This window comes from Pterocles gutturalis, unplaced genomic scaffold (assembly GCF_000699245.1).
Source record: "Pterocles gutturalis isolate BGI_N339 unplaced genomic scaffold, ASM69924v1 scaffold25104, whole genome shotgun sequence".
NCBI lineage: Eukaryota > Metazoa > Chordata > Aves > Pterocliformes > Pteroclidae > Pterocles > Pterocles gutturalis.
Genome location: NW_010136455.1, coordinates 4,540 through 21,203, shown reverse-complemented (window position 1 = coordinate 21,203; position 16,664 = coordinate 4,540). Strand labels below are relative to the sequence as shown.

At 36.6% G+C, this 16,664-nt stretch overlaps 1 protein-coding gene across 1 annotated transcript; it reads right to left on the bottom strand.

The window, feature by feature from the left end:
- Positions 1-950: 950 nt before the first annotated feature.
- SPO11 (SPO11 meiotic protein covalently bound to DSB) lies at positions 951-15,205 on the bottom strand. Its single transcript, XM_010082318.1, has 13 exons — positions 15,198-15,205; positions 13,495-13,608; positions 10,422-10,510; positions 9,714-9,780; positions 9,392-9,500; positions 8,675-8,761; positions 6,404-6,440; positions 6,071-6,180; positions 5,078-5,177; positions 3,739-3,776; positions 2,042-2,118; positions 1,733-1,844; positions 951-1,070 (listed from the first exon to the last, which is right to left on the bottom strand). Exons 1-13 carry the CDS (start codon positions 15,203-15,205, stop codon positions 951-953), a joined length of 1,068 nt encoding a protein of 355 aa, XP_010080620.1.
- Between the last annotated feature and the right edge of the window lie 1,459 nt (positions 15,206-16,664).

Below are 16,664 nucleotides of genomic sequence, written 5' to 3'. Positions count from 1 at the left end.
ACCTGGACACTAGCACTGCTGCTGTGCGGTGTTTGTAGCTATATATATATTTATAAATGTTTATGAAAAGGAATTCTAATTCCCTTTGAATGTAATCGTGGTGGAACAGTAGCAAGAAAAAACACTGCCTAGATAAGTTCACTGGAAATATTATCTGTAAGAGCCGTGCTGATGACTCTACAGATCAATTTTGGAGTTATTATCTACGCAGTCAATTTGATTTCTTCACATAATTATACACTTTAATCACCACAGTTTCCTGCTGCTTTTTACTGTTTTAGAGCCAACTAAATAAAGAAAATGAACAAGGGGTTCTGTTATGACATGCATCATTAACAGGATTGTTTATTAAATTCTTAATCAGTAACATCTGCTTGCTTACTTGTTTATTGAAGACGAATAGTGATTTGGTTGCTGGAACATTTATAGCTGCTTGAGATATGTAGTAATGAAGAATTCGCTCTGACTTTTTGGTCTGAACTTACAGCCAACACAAAACGCCACAATGCTGTACTTATAATAATTTCCAAAAGAAGGCATGTGCAATAATTTGTTAACAAAGCCTTGTACGCTATTCAAAAATAAAAAGGTTGGTACGTCACTGTCTTGTGCTTTAACACAGAAGGCAAAGCAATTCCTTGACACATTTTTGAACTTAACATTTTCTGGCCAGAAAGAACCTATTTCATTAACTTTTTATGTATGTGCCACTGCATTTGGCATTGTTATGGTACAGAAGCCACAAAATGGAAACAACAGTGTTCTGTAAAAGAACCATAATTTCTCTTACGGTTTGAAAGAGGAGAAAGATATAATGATAATCTAGATACAGTGATAAAAAAACTTAACAAGAAGCCAAAACACACTCCTCTGTGTCTCTGCATTTTTTCCAAGAGCAGTCAACAAAATAAATCACTATCAAGAAAAACATTTCATTTCCAAACAAGCATTCATATCCATCCACCAAATTGCAGTTTGTTTGGCAAATAGACTCTGGAAAGGTAATCTGATGAAAGAGAAGTTAAAACTTGAATTTCAGCCTTCAGTTTAGATGCTGCCATAATTTCCAGCTAAAAACAAGAACAAATTAATGCGTGCTGCTGTAACAGCCTGATTCAGGGTTAGGTAATTATTTAAATAAGAATTACACTTGTTGGATGTTCTTGTAGAACTGTAAATTTAGTATTACTGGAAACGGTGCTGCAAAATCCCTGTCACTGAGCTGAGATTCATTTTCTTGTATGTTCATGTGTTGTCTAGAGTGTACCTCACGGAAACACAAACAATTTATGGGTATAAACAGGAAGGAGAAGGTACACAATACCTTGTCTTCCTTACTAACCAATTCACAAAATATATGCCTGAATTGAGATATGTGGTTTAAAAGCTACAGTCAAGATTAGAGGTCTAGTCCTGAATAACTGCTGTAAGCATTCCCCCTCCTTTTAAATATAATGTTCTGTAATATTTAGGAAAGCATATATGTACAGAATATGATCATCAGGTGATTAAGGGCAGGAAAGGTTAAAATGCTGCCGGTCTGGCCTGTGAGCCATTGACTCAGAGAGACAGTGAGCATGGGCTTTCTCAATCTTGCCTTCTTTTTAGGGCTGCAAAACCTTACTGGTTCTGCTGTACTAAGAGTTTGTCATCATAAAGAGCAATGGGACTGCAGACGAAATGATTTGTCCTGTGGGGAGTAAGAAATAGGAAACAATAGATTTATACATACTTCTTTTTTCCACATGGGCTGACAAGCAATGTAAGGTCTCTTTTGTATGCTTGCTAACTTAGTTTGATCTTGCTTTGAAAATGGAATCAGGGCATCTTTGCGTATATTTAATCTGAAAAGGAAATAAAGTTGTTAAATTTTCTCATATATTAAAAAAAAATCTATTCCAACTTATTTCTTTATATTAAGACAACATATGAAAAAATAATGGATTTAAACGTCAATTGTCTTTTTGTGCATTAAGTCAGATTACATTTCCTGTCTATGAAACAGAAGAATACTTCTGTTTCTTTTGGGGAAATAACTAACCTCTCAAGATCAGATGGAAGGAGACCAAGCCACTTTACAGACGGAACGGTGAGATGATGGGCCTCAAAAGACATTGACTAAAATAAGAAAGGTCAACTATAACCATCAGTGACTTTTAGTTTATATTATTTGAGATATATACCCTCTGAGGTCATGATCAGATTTTATTACAAAGATAATGAGGTACTTTCACTATCAGAATGGTATAGGAGAAACTAGTACAACTGAAGCTTACCATGTCCCCTTGCCGGAAACCATTCCTTCACTAAGACTTGCACCCTTCAGCCTATAACAGATTCTAGACTAGTCCAATTTAGGCTCGTCTAGTCTGAATAGTTTAGGGTTTTGTTTTGTTTTTGTTTTTGGTTTTTTTGTTTTTTTGTTTTTTTGTTTTTTTACAGTCAATAGGAGTCTGATTGCCAAAAAAAAAAAAAAAAAAAAGAACTTTAGGCCAGAAGGAGCAATGACAATCAAATCTGGAAGCTTCTGATGTTTTCCACTGGAAAGTACCGCATCATATAAAAAAAGCCCAAAGGTTCATCTGGTCCAGTACCATGGCTATGGTAAATATCTTAGGGAAAAGTATAAAAACAAATAAGCAATTAATGATACTTCTCCAAATACTCCCCCTGCTCCCAAGGGTTTGTAACTCCAACTTTCTGAGCCAGAAGTGGTGGTGGTGTAATGCTTGATTTTATCGGGTTGCTTTTAGGATCCATGAAAACTTTTCTCATCTACAGCACCCTACAGCAAAGTATCACAGTTAAATTACATGTTGTGTAAAGAAATACTTCCATTGTTTGTAATGAACTTGACATATTCCAGTTTCATTTGATACACCTGTTGCTCTGTTATTGCATAAAATAAACTTTCAAAGGAACCTGACAGTTTAATTGAATCCTAGAAAATGGTGTTTTATCAGTTTACACACTTTTGTAGGAGAGCCGAAAGCGTGACCGCTCACCAGAAAACCTAGGAGTTCTGTCTCCCTGGATGTCCTTGAGGCTATGTTATGCCTATATTTGAACTCTGACATCATCAATTCTGACAGTTTTCTGAAGCCAATTTTTTTTGAAATTTATTTTGGATGTTCTTTGTCCATTGCTCTACTGAACAGTTTACCCCTCTGTTCCTGCCCTCCGCCTTCCCCTCAGGCTGCCTGCCTTCCAAGTTGTCTTCCCATGCCTCGTATTTTAGCAGTGAAATATAGTAATGCCTTCTTGTTCCCTTCGCCATTTCTTCCCTAATGTTCCACACTAACACATGTATCCATAAGCAAATTCTCACCCCAAACCAAAATCTTTACCAACATAACATGATTTTGTGGAGAATCACCCATCTCACAAGTTATGTCCTTCTCCCAAGGTCCCTCCAGACTTCATTTCTCTTCTAAGGCAGAAACAAGGCAGAACAGAGAATACTTTTCTATTTGGACTTCCTGAAAAGTGCCTGTGCAGCAGGGAAAAACTGTGAAATATAGTTAAATGAAACTCCTGTCATTGTTATCCTTTTTGTTGTTGTTGTTGCAGGAAGAAGCCTTTTCTGCAGATACACAAGGCCTAAAAACTGTGTCTTTGTGTTGAAACAAAATGACAAAAGGCAGCAACCAGTCTAAAAAAGGGTTTAACATTTCATACATTCCAGCTTCAAGGCTGGGCTACAAAACAGTGAATTTGAAGTGGAAAAATTATACTCACCACAGATCCATATTTGTAGATGCACATTATTTCTACACCTAGGTTGCAGAATACCAAATGTCAAATGTATGTTTATCTGCACACTGGGCATGTTTAAGAAGACTGCATTAAGAATTCCATTTTATAGCATGACAGTTATGGCTTTATGATCAGTGAGGTTCTTTATGGTTTACAGTTATTTTTAGAGTACATAAAAATAATCGGAATTTGAGCATAATATGCCACCTTTATATAGTTAAAGGTTACACGCTATGTGTGCATAGCCAATTCAAAACCAAGGAAAATCAGCTCTTTTACACATTGTCCAACATCTGTTGCAAAAGGTGTCTTTATCGTGTGTAATCTGTGTCTTTTCATACTACTGCTCTGAGCAGCTGCTTCACATTTTGCAGTAATCTGCCTAATTTCAGGTGGAATCAGTGGAGATCCATAAGAGATTTTCTACATTTTGTGTATGTGAATTCAGATTCTGAATTCAAACTAAGGCATACACACTCACGTAACACAGAACCCCTCAAGAAATCAGCGGAATTTCAGACCTGCAGCTGATGTAATAGAATAGCACATCCAGAATGGGATGGACTTATTTTAGGATTAACTTTATTCTTGCTGGCATCCTATTCATAGTTTCTAGCTTTCAGTACTGTAAACTATTGACGAGTGCTGAATTATTAATATAAGTGTATGTGAACTACTTTAAAATCAATGAAAGGCTCACTTTGCTCAAACACACTATTTTCTTCATGTCTGTCTGGCCTAAGGATCGTAATGTAGTTAAAAATTCTGCTTTATACCAAACTGAGCAATGTTTACAAAAGTTCCTGTTATTTCCTTTTATTTTACAGAAGGAACAGTATAGCCAACAGCTGGAATTCTTGACAGAGCAACATTTTCAATGGTATCTAACTCTGTAAAGATATAGCTAGGACCTCCTGAGACTTTTAGAAGTGGTCAAGTGCCTAACTGCCACTAAAATCAGTGGAACCATGCACCTTATCCTCATTTTTAGGCCCACACGTAATCGCAATATCTAGCTCTATTCTGAGCTATGAATTCTCTATTTTTTTTTCCATTTTTAGGTACAGGGAAAGATTCTTATTAATACCCCAAAGCATAACAAATCATCACAGAGGGCAAAGGTATATTCGGCGTGGATGTAAAACCAGTACTGATGTTTCAGTTAAATTCCTTCCGTATTCCTAGATATATTCTGCATAAATCAGGAACCTTCTGATTGTGTTGGATCTCTGCGTGCTGAGTACCTTCCCATAACAGTAAGAATAGACATTCTAAATACATTTTGCTTTCCTTTTATGTCATTGAACCTCTACAGATTTACCGTGTGGATCTGCATCCATAAGGGTGAAAATAGGAATTTGAAAAGAATCCCACAGCTTTCTGACCAACAGTCGTGTATTAAGATCTGGTACACCTCTGCCCTAAGGAAATGAAAGCAGACAGTTTTAAATTAATTAAAACAGCATCTGCCTACATATGTGTTTACTTTTGTCATTTAAAAGCAACCAAACAAAATGCTGGCAGAAATACTTCTCTAGCAGATATTTTGCAGGGCATGTTCTATGCTCCTATTTTGTCTCTGTGAGGAGGGAAGGAGGAAGGGGCTGGGGAGCAGCACAGCAGATGTTCCGGATTACAGGCATTGTAAAAGTATCATACGTTCCTCTGTGTAAGGAGTTGATTTGTAAGGTCAGGGAATTGATGTATAGATATACTCTAGTATCTGTATAAGCCGGTGTAAGAAGGCCACTTTTTTGTTCTCAAAAATATTTATGGCACTAATGAAACAATCTAAAACAAGTCAACACTGGACAATATGTGGCATAGTGTAAACGCTTATCTCTCTTAGGGATGGGGATCTATTTTTTCCTCATTGTGGGCCAAATTTGTCCCAGAACATGTAAGTATGCATATTCTATTTACACATTCCTGTTAATTCTCCAAGCGCCATAGCTCTTTCAGCACAATCCAAAAATCAACCAAATCTGTTTCATTTGGGTTTGCTAAACCTAGGGTCCTGAAGGACAAAAGGTCCCTCAACAGTTAAGCCTTTCTGACACTGAGTGGGGCAGCTACTTTGCAGCAGCACATGAAGTTGGTAAGCTACCAACTAAGGAGATGTTTGGAGGAAATAAGTCTTTAGAATGTGTCTTTTGTATATCTGTGAGGATAATAAAAATAATTTTTAAAATGTTAGACATGTTTCATATTAATTTTATTATGTTTTTTGGCCAAGTTTGAGCACCATTACAATGCTAAACTATTACTCTAATTCTTACATCTAGCTAGAGGATATGAAATATAAGATGCATACCGTAATCATTATACATGGGGACAGTTTATTGCAGAAGTCGTCATCCAGGAGTCTCTGAAAGGTTGCATCTTTTTCTACAATTAACATAAATTTGGCATGTGAGATTAAATCTTTCCTGTTAAGGCTAGCTGCATGTAAAATGATCCATCACACCAATCAATTAAAGCTAAATACTCACAAATACCTGTTCTGGAGCCAAAAGCAGTGTTCATGACTCAATTTCAGAGCCAACAAGCAAAGAAAAAAATTACCAGAACATTGTTTAACTTGGAATATTCTTTGGTTTTACTTTATTTTTTCAGTCTACAACAAGAATTCTTGCTCAAAGGATACTTTTAATTCCTTGAACATTAGATGGCACAGTGACTGCCTAAAACAACAAAAATGAGATTAATAATTTTAAAGAGAGAAAATGATATATTTTAAAATAACAACATTAGGTAATAAAGGACACAGTTACATCCTGAAACAACCATTCATCTTCTACATACAAGATCAATCTCAACATGTTCACCAGTTTATAAGAGTATTTGACCATTCGTATCCTGCTCTATTGTATGATAGTGTAGCAGTCCTCCTGTTCTAATAACATGCTTTCCAAATGTGTTTGTGCTACTGCTGCAGAAGATTGTTCATCATATGGGCATTACTGAGATAACAACGTCCTGAATAATTTTTTATCTGTCTTAGCCAGAAAAAAAAAAAAGTCAGCTTAGTGTGAAGATTGCAAATTTAATACAGGCTTAAAACATTTAAGTATTCTTTTTGGAAGACTATTAAATTGTTTCTTTTATTAACCTATAACCTGATTTTATAAGTATTTTTGAGAAACATTTTGAACACATAGGAATGTTTACTTTACACTTCCTATTAGAATTGGCTCAATCTGGCAAGCATATGGATGAGAAAACAGGAACTGGAGGAACAACTTGGTGAAAGGATATGTATATATTGAAGTGTGTGGTCTGTTTTTACTTCTGACTGCTAAATCACCTCCAGTGCCAGGGTGGAACAACTCAACAAATAAAAATACAAAGAGCTGTAGAAGAGCATTAATAACAGGGGTCTTATGCTCTGCTTAAAAACAAATTGTAATAGGCAGCTAAGGTTATCTTTCAATTTTGAAATTACTGACTTATGCTGACAGTGAACACCTTTTCCAGGAAATCGTGACAGCAGTCAGCAAGTCTGAGTTTTGTTCCTGCTTTTATATTCTGCGCAGCTATAGGAAATCTCTCAGGACTAGATTAGTTGAATCTCATCTCCTCAAACCACTTTTGGCTCTTGACTCTTGGTTATAAACTTCTGTTTAGCTCAGTACTGCCTTTGATAAAATTAGTTCACAATACAAGCCCTTCTAATGTCTGTAATTCCTGTTTAAGTGATAATCCTGAGACCACAGAGCCTGATATATACTTTTGGTTGTACAGTGCTGGGAACATGAAGACAATATCAACTCTTGTGTTGATGGAGTATCATCATTAAACATCTGTAAATGAGAATATAATTTGGGTCCAGTAAGAGATTCAAGCAAGATGTTTAAGACATCCCAAAGCCTTCCCTTACCAGGGCTATTAACAGGCAGTTGGTCCTTTACAGTCAGTTCTTTGTGGAGCTGGGGTGGTCTTGGTGCAGTTGGTGCAGGTATGAATTCTAGAGTCGGGGTTTTGGCAGGGAGGTGGCTCTAGAGCAGGTTCTAGATCACTTTATGGTTTCTAGATCATGGTCTAGATATCGTTCTAGCTCACATGAAAGACCTAGATCGGTTTCTAGAGCGGGTTCTAGAGCAGGTTCTAGATTGCTTTATGGTTCTGGATTGGTTTACAGGCTGGCTTAGGGTTCCATTGGGTTCTGATGGGGAGGACCTACTTCAGGCAGCTGTTTTGGCTTCTCACCAGGATTTGGAAGATTTGCTGATGAGGAGAGCAGTCTTACTGGGGTTCTTGCCTCTTATTTTCTTTTTTTTGGTCTTGCATGCTTTTATTCTTCTTTCTGGCTCTTTTCAGTTGAAGGCCCGGAGGATCATCCCATCAACTGCAGCTCTCCCAAGTTTCTAGCACCCTGACTCCCCCTGCCTCTCTGGACATTCTTTTCCCTGGAGGCAATGCTGGAAACTGGACAAGCTCCTACTTGCCCAGCTCCTTCACAGCAACTGCTTGCTCCAGGGAGCCTTGCCAGCCTGACCAAGAGCCTTGCCACCCACACCTGTGCCCACAAGAAGCACTTCAGACAGGCCAGGGCTGGCCATGCACCTCACAAAGGGATCAACACTTCCAGAGGATGCTCCACTACTTGCACCTGCAGCTCCAAATGCCGGCCTAATCCCCAAAGGTAAAGAAGAAACAGAGGAATTGCCCTGGCGAGACTCACATCTCCAGCGGCACTTGCCTGCTCAGGAGACAGAAGGATGGTGCAAGGACCAGAATTGCAATACAGTTGAACAATACTTTTTATCTCTCTTTTTTCACCCAGGTTGCAATGTCTCAATTTGACACAAGCACAGGTCTGTATAATAAATGCATACAGTAACTTCAGCTACAAAAGTGCAGAATATCATGCAAAGGTAGATGCTATGAATTACTGTTACTGTTTTATAATACATACTGTTGCACCGCAGGTACAATTCACTTTTGTACCATCTTCTTCAGTGTAAATTAAATTACCAGCAACAAAACCCTTAGTTGTAGACAGCTGGGAAAAAAGAGTAAGTTGTATATAGTAAATTGGAAGTTATATGCTGTTACTGTATTGCACAGGCAAAACAAACTTCTGAAAAGAATTCTGACTGATAATAAGCAGTTATCGACTGCCATGAACCTTTTTAACACTAAGCAATGTTGTCTTCATGGACATAAAGGTATACTTAGGATAAATTGTGTTAACAACTGCATTTTTAGATACAAAGGAATTCTTGTAAGGCATGAGGTGCAAGTAAATTTGAAAGGTTATTACATCTCTGATGTACTTTAAATTTTAATTTAACCCCCAAGTTAGCAAATCATTTGAGTACAAATTGCTAAACAGATGTCTTACACTCTGAAGTTTAAGCACTGCCTTCAGTAGACAATAGCAAAAGGCCCTGTGATTTTAGCTGGCAGTTTGTCCCAAGCTCTTTGGAGCAAGCAAACTCTCTGAATTTTGTCTGAAGAAAGAAACCTTTAGAGTGCTGTGATAAACCACAATTAGGTTTCACTTGCAAAAATGACATTTTTTATTTTAACGGTATATTTCCTACTGATAACTTTTCTTGATATTTCACCTTTCAGGTCAATCTACATGAATTGGAAATAATGATTAAAGCATTAATAAAAAGCCACTTACTATATGTAGACTTCTCCGAGGTATCTTAAGCATGCAAGAAATGTCATTGATTATATTGTCCACAACGCTTTGGCTACCAAACAGTTGTGTATCTGAATAATATATATCTCTATCAAGACAAAATATTGTGTTTGTAATTATAATATTGAAACAGCTGTAGGCTTTTAAGAATTTTGTAGAGGGCATGGATAATCAGATCGACCTAAAGCGTTTTACGTACAGGAACCCATTATCCTACAGGTTTGCATCCTACAGGCTGTTTTTCACAATAACATTCTTAAAATACAACTTTATTTGAAATTACAGAAATGTAGTATATTACCTTTTAGTTGCATAAGTATTGCTCTGCACCATCTTATAGATCATAGATAATATTTTGAGCATTAGAGCTGAAAAAATACATTTTACAAAATATTTTATCAATTTTCAGAAACACATATACAATAATTTGTCGTTATATTAACCCATATTTGTGTCTCATAAAATAAAACTTTGAAACATATATTTTAACATTCTGTGAAAATACAGAGAGACTATACTAATCAACAGGCTCAATAATTTCTAGCATAATTAGAAAAAATATGATGGAGTTAAGTGAAGGAATGTATGCCTTTGCTGTCCAGGCCAAGAAATTAAATGACTGAGTTAGAAAATTAAATTGGCTTATTGTCTGTATTCCAAGATTCCTTTACTAGCTAGCTTTCTGAAGAAGGGTAATGTTTTCACATTAAGACCTTTCGAATATGCCTTCAGCTGATATTCATTCAGGGAGTGCAGAAACTCTAAGAATGCTGTATTAATTTCACTGTCACTCACTATAATTTAATAGAGAAGAGAAAAGCTGAAGGGCTGGTCATAGTATCAGGTTATATTAGCCATACTCTTGTAAATCACAGTGCATAATTTTTTATGGTTTGTTTTTGTTATTGGTTTTGTTTTGTTTTGGGGGTTTTGGGGGTTTTTTAATGAAATTTGGCACTAAAATACAGGAAAAAACCAAGAATTCTGCTTTTGGACTTTTTTAACTTACCAAATGTTGGTGCTGATCTGAGGCAGTCACTTCTTATTTGTTTTGTAGTATAATGTGGTATCATCTGCAGACCTACAGAATCCTTAAATCTGATACATTGCAAACAAATACAATAAAACTGTAAACTTATTGGGTGTATGTAAATTGTTCTCTGCAAGGTAGTTCAGACTCGGACCCCTTTCCTATAATCAAATATGCCAGTGCTATTTTCAGAGTCAGTACAGAAACCATCAACTTGGGTGGAGCTGGAGTGGCAGAAGGAAAAAGGCAGGCAGTAGTCATCATCTGCCAAAATGACCCATTCAAAATGCCACTGATGCGCCCCCCGCCCCCCGTCTGATCATTGGCTTCAAAACATGAAAGAGTTTCTCAAGAAGATGCTTCAAGACTGAATTTAAGCCTAAAATACATGTTTCCAAGCAAAAGTAGAGACAAGAAAAATATTTGATGTGTTTATAACTTAATATACCAATTATTATCTAGCATGGAAACAAAGGAATAAATGACAGTAAAAAATGTGAATTATTATTAGAGTACAAATGAAGACTGACACAGTGATTTTTTGATGTAGACTGTATGAAAAATTGTTATTATTCCATATTACAATTATATGATCTAATATGTGCCCTTAAATTATTATCTGAATAACTCAATTATATGCCATTATTAACTTCTGGAAACAAAAATGTGGTCTATCCTATTCTCTAAACAGTTGTTTAATCTAAATGAGCTCCATCATTTCTTGCTTCACCATTTCCTGTCCAAAGGTGCACATTTCAAAAGAATCAGTTGTTTTCTTAAGGACACTTCATTATTTTACTTAAAATTATTTTAGTGCCTTATGATATGACAGTCCTGTCTTTAAAGCATTCTTTTTCATTTCAAGAGTTTTGTATGTACTTTTAAAAAGTATCGGTGGTAAAATGGCTATAATTTTATCTAAAATCACGTTTCTAAATCTTTGTCAAAGGTTTTGCTCCGTGCATCCTTTGGGTGGCAGAATACACCAAGGTGCCCCTACATAAACTGTCAGCGATAACAAACCGCACAGTGTGACATCTGCCTGACAGCTTTAAAGTAACTTTCTTGCCTTTGTGCTGCAACACTTAAAAGATATTTGTGCTTTTCACCTGCATGCTCCATACATTGTAACTGCACCGGAGGAAGACAGCAATCAAAACTTTCCCGGATTGCTCTCTCAGATGAAATAAAGAACACTCCTTTCAGAAAACAGTACACTGAAGAACCTGATCAATGTGGCTCCCGCAGATATTTCATAAAGGCAACTGCAAACTGGCATTAGGTTGGACATCAGCAATTCTTTCTAAGGTTGTGTTTACCCCTACAGAGTAGTTTTCTATAAGGTCTTCTTTCCACTAATTCTTTTTTTTTTTTTTTTTTTTTAATAGCTAGAGCTGGACAGTGGAAACTGATTATGCTACTTTAGGCCTGGCATTCTCACTGAACGACATAAATCTCAGGTAAATACCTCTCTGAGCATCTACAAATGTTCACAAGGAAGATTTCAAACATGAAATCATTCTCTCGTTCTATTGGTTCCTGCCCAGCAGTTTCCAGCTGTATAGATCAGGTATTAAATGCTGCCTAAAATCAACCAACCAAACAAAAAGCCCCACTGACTATATTTGTTTGCCATTCATATTATATTTTGGCATTCTGATTTTATTTTTATTTCCCTAATAATTTTTATTTTAATCTTCTTAGGTTGCTGTATTAAAGTGTGATATAGGTCATTATTCAACAGAAATGCATATCTGAGGTGACATTTCTACACCATAAATAATGGTTCAGCTTTTTAAAATGTGATTAATGAGGCTCATTTTTAACATGCTGTGATGTTAACTTGTTTTAATTTGAATGTTTTTTCCCGCAATGTGTTCTGATGGCAAGTAAGATCTCACATTTGTTTTTCTAGCCTGGAATGCCATCTCCCTGAAGATTGCCAAAAAATTGCAAAACTTTGTTATAGCATTTTAACTTTACAGACATCTGATTGAAACATTTTTGTCAAGCTATCAAGACACAAACCATTAAATTCCCTGGAACATACAAGCCTTTCAGTTAACTGATTACCTTCAGGTCCCTCAGGTTTTTTGATTGACAGAAATTTATTGTTCTCATTAAATGAGTATTCCACCAAAGTGTTACGCATGGAAGGTTTGCTATGCTTTCTCAACCTCAAATGTTTGTAATGTGTCCACTTACAAGCACCTCTGCACCCTTATTAATCTAAATATCCTTTAACCCGCTCATGTCCAGAGCTATTAGAAGGCAAGAAACAGATTTGTGTCTTCCTTTGTCCTTTTTCTTCTGTGTTATAGAAAGCAACTAATCTCTCAGTTTCAGGTATTTTAATGAGCTGCTTGGAAGAATATTGTGGCACAAGCCTATTCTACAAATCACAAAGCGTGTTACAAAGGAGGACAGGTTGTTTTTTCTCTGATCCTGTCTAGATAAACTGGCATAAAATCTGAAATTTAAATAACATATTAGAGACGTGGTTTGCTTCACTTGGCTGGCAATGAACTTAGAACATAACGTGGAGGTAACAAATACAACAGGAAGAGGTGAGGTGCATCTTTTCTAAAGAACAAAAAGATAAGTTTATCACTATCATTTTAAGAAATGTGATACCATGAGGAAAAGCAGATAAAAAGAAAAGAGGAAGGACAGAAAAGGCATTGGAGGATGAAATTGCAAGTAATTGTTTCCAGCCTAAATCAGATTTTTTCACTCTAACACAACTTATAATTTCTGGTTTCTACTGCTTCCAGAAAATGATTGTTTATAGGACCTCCCTTTCCTTTCTAACCCCTGTTACAGTAGTTTTACATTCCCCTTTATGCTATGGTCTGCTGTTACTTAATACGTGCCTGTTCATGCAGAGTGGTCACTAAGCATTACTTTTTATTTGTCCATTACTTTTTAAAAAGTTGATTCTAATACTTACATAAACTATGTAACATTAACTTTTGTGGAAGTTATATAATCATATTATATTCATGGCATTTATATTAATATAAGGTAAGACTTTAAAATATATAATACTTACTCTACATTCCTCCAATCTGATCTCTTAGCCAGTGTGAGAACAGGTGCTTTTTTTTGAGCCAAGCTTTTAAGTACATCTTGAATAACATTTTCTATTGCTTCAAGAACATCAGAACTGAAACAAAGAAAATTAATTATACAGTTCATGTGATAAAATCTAGTTCTACTTTGAGTTTTGATCGTGTGTCCCCACTACAATAATCACATAATCCAAAACTGCTTCAAGGATATATTTGTTTCAAAAATGTGGGGGAACTCTTTTAGTTTTTAATCTTGTCTTGCTCAGTTTCCCTAAAATCTTTGACTTTGCATTCCAGATCCATGACTGAGGACACAATTAAAAGTACATTTCTATTCAGTCCTGAAACCATCAAATTTTTCACCAGCTGAACTTTTAGACCAACTGGCTGGCTTGTGACTGATGATTAATGTTTTACTATAAATGATGTAATATTGGCTTTGGCTATGATTTGGGCTAAATTGTTTTTAAGTGCTGTAAATTTAAAAAATGTTCAAGAGTACAAATACTTCCTGTTGTACCGTTGCACGTTAACCTTTTGATCTGCTGCCTTGAGCAAACTGTTAAGGGTTTTAATTATACGAAGGCTTAGTCTCAACAGATGCACTGTGAAAATAATAAAATCTCTATCTTTCACCTAAAAAGACAAAGCAACCTCACAGCAGATCCCTTACAGCAAAACTGTAGGCTGGTTTGAGTGTTATGACAGATGCTTTTTGTTTTCATAAGCAATCTGACTCCAACATTTCAGCTGTCCTTAAAATTACAAGTGTACTATATACCATCGTAAGTTTAGGTAGGAATCAAAAGAATAGACAAAACTTATTTTAGCTCAAAGTTTTATCAGCAAAGTCCAATTTTGTCATTAAGTAATATACTAAAAAAAGATGAGTCAATACCAGTGCACAGCATGCAAAATGAATTATCCCACTGTTACAAAATCAGCAAGAATGATTTTTAAAACCTAGCTATGAGTCTCCTTAAACAATAATGAAGTGTCATGAAAGCTCTCTTCTATCAGCTGAATATGTTTCTTCCATTTTGTAGCTCAACTTCCACTTACTCCTCATTCTGCTGAAACTAGAGTATCATTTTTGAAATCAATTTCTGGAAAGTATTAACATTTTATTTTAAAATGCTATTCATAATAGTATCTGTATTAAAAACACCTACTAGTATTACTAACACTTTTGTCCACTAGCATTAAACCATTACATAAACACAATGCAAGATTTGTTTCTGTTTTTCAGATTAATAAACTTGGACGCAGAGAGACTAATGTCTTTCCAAAGGTAAAAAGTGAGGCATTCGCAGTGCTGAAGGCCTGGTCATGCAGTCAGTATGTAAATGCTACTTTTCTACTGTATAATATTTTCACAATCAAGCCCAAGATTCCCTAACTTTCAGACTCGTAGTCTCTTCCTCCTAATTAAAATCCTACATCTCACTGCCATATCCAAAATAGAAATTCTTTTAAGCACAGAGGAAATGGTTGGCTGGGGAATGTGTAATGCAGCAAACGGTAAAAATGGTAAGCAAAGCTGACTATGGTGGATACCTCCAACATAACAAAAATTAGAGTGTTGGAGACAGTAAAAATATGTATGGGCAGACGGGTGAAAGAATAAATAGGTGGATAGGAAACCTAAACCATGTAATTGCTTTGACACTCACAAATATTTCACTTATTCATTTAGTTCTGTTCACTGTAACTGTCTTAATATTCCAGATGTAATTCAAAGTTTGCTGCAGAATTCGGAAGTCCAGGTTTCTGTTCCAAACCCAATTTCCCAATTTATTGGCCAACAGAAGCTGTAAATGTGGCAAAATAGGAGGAAGAGGACAGTGATTCTCTGTGTTCCCCCTGCTGATATTCTACCTCCTTTTGCAGAGGTTAACTGAATTTTAATAAGCAAACATACAATACTGGCCAAGTATGCCTACTTAAAATTCACTCTGGTTTACTTAACAGCGAAAGCTGAGCAGAGAAGGGATAGGCACTGTCTGTCTCTCTGGGTTTGCCTGATCATTTCCAACATGTTGCAGCATGAGTAGGTACTTCTTTCTGTGTAACACCAGTAATGATTTTCAACATTAATAGCATAAAATATTAATATTGTAGCACCTTTGGTAAGCAAAAAATATCAACACACAAGAGAAACAGTCACAAGTAGAAATCTGCAACGTAATAAACCAACACACTCCAAAACCCTGAACTGTACATCGCTAAAGCCATGGTGTTCCCATACCCTGCCACAAAGACTAAGAACTCTCCAATTAATTATTATTATTATTATTATCCTAATTTTCCTTTTAAAATGCTTTTGAGATGCTCCTAGTCTGTTCTAGCCTCTGAGGCTGATAACACTGTGTACTGAAAGAGTCTTTTAAAAATGATGCGTCCTTTGTTAGTGAAGTTCAGTGTGTTTGTTTTGTCATAGTTTTCTGTATTTCTGTCTGTACCTACAGACTTTTTGGAGAGGTCTGAGGGAGCGGAGGTGCTGTTTGCAGTGTGAGAGCCCCTTCTCCCCTGTGTTTTGGTACGGGAGTATGTTTTACTCTTTTCCACAAGCCCATTAGGTGCAACGGTGCACTACCTACTTAAGTATTACCACAGAAAGACAGTACGGGTGCTATTTTTCACACCATTTACCTAGGGATGTGGCTCTCATGACCAGACAGACTTGTTTCCCTAGAACTGGCCTTGTTCCCAGCTGCCACCTCAGTGGAACACACACTGTGGTCCTCCATGAAGGTTGGTGGAGACCAGTCCGACTTCTCTGGAAGGGATGAAGCCATATTAAAAAGAGACAAAAGAGATTACCAAAGAAATTAGAAAAGGCTATTCTGCATGCTGGACCCGCTTGAACTCATGAACTGAGGTCAAACCATAGGGCCAGAGAGAAAAAGCAAAAAATTTCTGTAGAAACCAAAATCAAGATTTTCCCGCCCTTTCTAATGGGCAGAAGCTGGCCCTGCCCCCCCTGACTGACCGACGGCCCTTCCCACTCTTCCTGACTGACCAATGGCCTTTCCCGCCCTTCCTGACTGACCAATGGCCTTTCCCGCTCTTGCTAACAGACAGGAGATGGCCCCACCCTCCCTGACAGGACCTTCTCCCGCCCTTCCTGACTGACCACATCCTCCGCTGG

What these genes read in the sequence shown, in the direction of transcription:
- SPO11 (XM_010082318.1), bottom strand. An exon ending in TATGGATGCAGATCCACACG is followed by an intron (nt 3,777 to 5,077) that starts GTAAATCTGTAG and finishes TCTGCAACCTAG; the next exon opens with GTGTAGAAATAATGTGCATC. An exon ending in TCTACAAATATGGATCTGTG is followed by an intron (nt 2,119 to 3,738) that starts GTGAGTATAATT and finishes TTCTTATTTTAG; the next exon opens with TCAATGTCTTTTGAGGCCCA.